The following is a 5,411-nucleotide window of genomic DNA, read 5'->3' as shown; positions in this document are numbered from 1 at the left end:
CATTGGACAGCTCTACCTTACACAGTTTGACTGGGAACCCGTTTGTATGATTGGGTTAAAATGACTTTTTTCTCCTAAAGTTCTTTGAAAAAATTTGTCGTTAATTGGCGCCATACAAATAAACTGAACTTAATTGAAAATTCAGGTTATTTTTGATGTTAAAATCAGTTTGAACATTTAAAACATTTAAGTCTGACAAAAACAAAACGATATAGTACTGCATACATAATTGCCACTGTACAGATTTTTACAAAGTTAGTACAATCACATAGTTCACTGAACACAAAAAAACATTTGCAATTTGATCTCACAGTACAAAGATGACATTTGGTCCAAAATAGCCTCAGAGATGGCAAAGATGTACATTTTTTTCTGTGAAACCAAAATTAGAAACCAAATACTTCAGGTTATAATAGTTTTATTTTTTTTTTAACTTTCACTATATATTAAATGTTCATGCCGTTTTAATCCAAACTTCTCCTCTCTTATGGATGCGAGTACAAACACCTTTGTCATTAAGTTACAACTTCTGCAGAAGTCTTTATGCAGTTACTGTTTTCACAAGTAAACTCTTGTTTTAATCTTCTTGTCAATCTCTTCAGGGAGAGACGAGATTAAAAGCGGTCAGCGGATCGTCACCCGTTTCTGGCAGTCCAAAGTGCTTCGGATGAGGGTGAGTTGGATGGCATCAGCTGAGAAGAAATGTATTTGTGTCTTGAAGTGTTCTAAGGGATGCTGGGAACACCGAGCCCCGATTGGCTGGTTCGGGCTGACTGCAGTAACTCCAGAATCCATTGACGGACATCGAGAAGATGGGATCCACCAGGCTGCATTACTTTTAGATTTTTACTAAAGAGTGAAGGAGGTTGTCTGAGGTTATGAAAAAAGACTTAAAATGGATTCTAACAGCTTTTTGCTAATACATATTACAATTGTAATAAATTTTTTAAACTAATGTTAAGGATCTTCTCAAGCCAGTCAATATTCTGCATTTGAAAGAAGCAGGACCAACAAGCAGATAGAGATGGAGGAAGTTCAAACCATCTCTTCTTTCAGTCATAATGAGAAAGGATCATATCCTCTACTCCATCCTCTCTCTGCCATCCAGCCAGACAGAGGTTTAAAAAGGAGAGGCAAAGCAAATGAGGTGGATTAGCAAGTGCTAGCCAACAACTGATGGCATCATCCAGGATGCGTTTCTGTGCAACAACATCTGCTGTTCTGACATTGAACTGTTGGCATGTTTTGACAGCCATGAGACTCTCATTCAGCAACACTGGCTTCAGTCAGAGGCCTCTTAAAATTCATCACAAGGCTGACTGCTACCTGAGACTCATCCTGCCCACAGCATCACCATCCACAACCCTTTACAGATAACTCATGACAACAAATTAAATGTTGTCATGAGTTATGACATTTAATTTCCCTTCGGGATAAATAAAGTGTTTCTGAATTGAAGTGTGCAGCACACATTTGTTTCCAGTGAACAGGAAACTATTCTTCTCTGTGCTTCTAGGAAACCGATATGGCTGAGGCATCTTTTTCATCTACACCAAATAATTTCCTGTTTTTTATGAGAAATTCCAGTTCATATATATATATATATATATATATATATATACACACTGCAGTTGGAGGCAGAAACAGGAGTCGCTTTGTGACCAGGATATGAATAAAACAATCTGCAGAGAACTAGTGGCAGCGTGTATAGAAACAAAAAAGCATAAAGCCACTGGTACTAACTAATAAACAGTTAATGTTGTAGTGATGAATGGGAATGACCCGCCCATTCAATCTGGTTTACAAACTGACATTAGCTGCGTTTCCATTTCAAAAGAGCACAAATATTTGTTGCTGTTATGCTAATGCCCAAAAAGACAATTTCCCAATTGCAGTTTCTGTTAAGCAAGAGATTAAATTAAAATAAACTTGCTATTCAATATGACACGGCACAGATGTTAACAGATACATGAGTTCCATTCATAATTCATTCGTTCCTCATCCATCAGCCAATCAGAGGAGACATCAGCATCTTATTCATTCATTGGAGCAACAAGCCCCGCCTACTTGGGAGTGACTGCTAATGCAGCATTTTGGGAAAACTGTAATCTGCAATTTTCCAGAAGAGTTACGGATTCACCATGTTAGAATGACACACAACTTCTTATAAACTGCGTAATGCTGTCCAAGCTGTGGTGGAGCCAGCTGCAGATCATCCAAAAAAACAAAACCATCATCATCTGTCCACTTCCTGTCGTCTTCTTCATCGTTTTCACCACTAGTAACATCTGGTTGTTGATCATGTGACTAATGTGATGCAAAAAAAAGTGTTTCCATCGCAGTTTTGTGAAATACGTCCATTTCAATTTACGTCTGAAAAACCACCACATTCTAGTGCAAAAAACGTTTTTTGTCAAAATTGTTGTGTTTCCATTAAGCAGATTTAGTTTCATAATTTCACTTTATGCAATTCCATGGCTAATGGAAACGCAGCTACTGTCCTGTTTTAAGATTGCATGGCGACTGCTACAATCTAAACAGATCAGCAGTTCATCACAAGGCAAAGACACACCAGACAAACACCTACACCTGGTACCTGTGACATTGAAATTGCGCCTTATGTCTGCAGCAATGAGCCTCAGACTCCCCCCTGGTCGTGCCATGTGTGGCTCGTCTCCCATCTCTGGACCTCTATATTTAGCTGGGCCTGTGACCTGGCTGCTGCAAACCCAAACAGGCTCCACACATTGTCAAAACAAGGGGCTAATCCTGCCCAACAGGTGCTGGCTCTGTACAGACAGTCTGCAAGCACTCCCCAAGCTCCCATGCAACACAGTTAAAAACAAGTGAATTGACACTGTTGCTAAGCAAACACAGGAGTTCCTCTTCAATCAGCCCCCCAAGTCAGGAACACGGGGGGTCAAGACTGAGCCGTGCAGGTGATGAAGGATGAGATTCTCTCAAGTCTCATACGTCACTTTGTGATGATGCCCTCATCCAATGTTCTCATGTAGTTGTATCAGCTGTTTACCTCATGCATGACCTGTACACAGGTTGGTTAGCAGCATTAGCATCCGGGCCTCTCCACTCTTTACCCCTGTAGGTGGAAACGTGAGAGCTTTAGGGCAGCGTGTCAGAGACCGAGCCGTTCGTCGCGACCTCCACGTGAGGATAAACATGCGACTCAGCAGGTGGCGCCTTGGTTGCTGCGGCGGGAACAACGGTCTCTGTTCGGCTTGCGGGGTATATGCTGACCTGAAAGCAGAGCGTCAACAATTCGGTGAGCGGATAAAGTCCAGACAGTCGTTGATGCATGTCCTAGCTGAGAGAGTTGTGTTATTTACCATGGGCTGGTGACAGATGGCAGAGTTCATCTTCAGATCAATTACACTAAGAATTACCTCTACTCTACCCAAACAACCATGTTCCCTAAAACGTTGGGTTTCTGTGTGAAATATAAACAAAACCAAAGTGCAATGGTTTAAAAATGACTTGAAGCTCATTTTTGATCAGACACCGCACAAACACAACATGTGAAATGTTCATGCATATCTTAGTATCTGGAACCAGGGACACAATGGGACAGATGCAACACCTAAGACAAAGTTCAGACACTAAAAAGAAACAGCATCTACTAGTTGATGCTGGAATGATGCCGCTTTATTAGGTTCACCAGTTCAAATGCTTAACACAAATAGCAAATCAGCCAAATCAAAGCAAGACACCTAGATGTGCTGAAGTCGGCTTGTTGAAGTTCAAAATGGGGAATAAAAGGGTAAATACTTCAGGTGTGACTGCACTGGCTCTCCAGTATTCACAGCAGTACAACAACAGAAATGAGCAAATACTTCAGCCCCCCTCTAAAACCCTTATATCTTCTCATTTTGATAGTTTAAACTCCAAAATATAACCAAATATGCATTAAAGTGCACAGTTCAGTAAGGAATACCCTTGGTCTTCCTTATCTTTACTCTTAGTGGGTACAGCAACTACCAAGGAAAACAGATGCTGCACCTGGATTGTCTGTTTTACAAATGACTGCCAATAGCATATCAGATAGAACTACCATAGAAACCATTGATCATCCTACCAACAGATTTGCAGCAGCTGCTTGAATCAATCATGTCAATGTAAATAAAAATGTCAGAAACGTCTCAGATGCCTTGTTGACTCCATACCAAGCATTTCTAAAGGTGTACCCATAAAGACCGGTTGGTGCACACTTATTAGAATGCTAAAAAGATGCGTCGACGTTAGGTAACGAAACACATGGCAAAATTAGCATTGTTAGCAACCAAAGGTTAGCCAGCCTATTTTTACAGAGTCTCTGTTATGTATTATTTACCCTGCAACAAAAAGCTACGAGAAAAACAATTCAAAACAGTTTTATAGGACAGATTCAACTCAAGCGTTAATTCTCTATAAAACCTTCTATATTAGTCACCGTTTGGCTTAAAATTGTCTTCATCAGCATTTATAAAACAACTTCTCCCCTTTGTGTCTTTGTACCTACAGGCTTCTAATGATCTGTCTTAAGCCGAGCTGACACCTTCCAGTCCGCTCTAACGTCCACTCAACCACAGCGTCGTACCCACTCATTAGACTCTCTGCAGACATCCATGTACAATCGAGGTTTTTGTGACTGCACTGGTTGTGCACACCAGCAGGGAGAAGAATATTCAGTCAGATACCAATAGAGCAGGTCAGACCCAGGCAGGAGATGAAAACAAGAAGGAGTTTTGTTTTCAAGAAATACAACAGATTCTGATGTACTGATAATTTATCCTTCAAAGACAACAAAACCTGAACTGATTTTCTGATACTTCATTCATTCTTTTCAGTTCTGTTCCTCCTTTGAGTAGATATAAATATAAATCAGAGCATTTTCATCCCCAGCCTCCATGAGGTTTGATAAAAACTCTTTATATCTGTGGAGCTGACCCCCAGGATTCAGCTGCTTTGCAAAACCAGCCAATAGCGTGTCAAGTAATATTGTATTTCAGCATTCCAAACTGAATTTTCTATTGAATAATGCTCCTCAAAAAAATTCTGTGAACGACTGAATCCATGAATACTGAATAGCAAACGAGTTTCATTGTGTAGAGCAGGGGTGCCCAAGTCCAGTCCTCGAGAGCTACCATCCTGCAAGTTTTAGAAGTATCCTTACTCCAACAGACCGGGATCAGCTCTACAGAGGCCTGATAACGAGCCAGTCATTTGATTCAGGTGTGTTGAAGCAGGGACGCATCTGAAAGTTGCAGGATGGTAGCTCTTGAGGACTGGACTTGGGCACCCCTGGTGTAGAGGTTCAGCTGGGTTAAAAATAGTAGAAGGAGCAAAAGCTTCTCCATTAACACCAAGTGACTTTAATACATAGACAAAGAAAGTGTGTCAAGTCCTTACAGTTACAG

The 5,411-nt window shown here is 40.7% G+C and overlaps 1 protein-coding gene across 2 annotated transcripts in view; it reads right to left on the bottom strand.

Moving 5' to 3' along the window:
• LOC106943186 (substance-P receptor-like) overlaps positions 1–5,411 on the bottom strand; it is a 14,325-nt gene that overhangs the window by 3,620 nt on the left and 5,294 nt on the right. Inside the window, exon 4 of one of the 2 annotated variants that reach the window (XR_001423842.1) lies at positions 17–849. Coding sequence is in view for 1 of the 2 variants with exons in the window: in XM_015026528.1 (XP_014882014.1) it covers positions 3,121–3,255 (135 nt within the window). In the remaining variant the exon portion in view is untranslated. Of the gene's footprint in view, positions 1–16; positions 850–2,287; positions 3,256–5,411 lie in introns of those variants that run through there. The other variant, XM_015026528.1, reaches the window with a different exon arrangement.

The sequence above is a fragment of the Poecilia latipinna genome, unplaced genomic scaffold (assembly GCF_001443285.1).
Source record: "Poecilia latipinna isolate Pla-1442-1.1 unplaced genomic scaffold, P_latipinna-1.0 Scaffold4962, whole genome shotgun sequence".
Taxonomy (NCBI): Eukaryota; Metazoa; Chordata; class Actinopteri; order Cyprinodontiformes; family Poeciliidae; genus Poecilia; species Poecilia latipinna.
The sequence above is the reverse complement of the archived record's forward strand: the minus strand, read 5'-3'. Positions and strand labels throughout refer to the sequence as shown.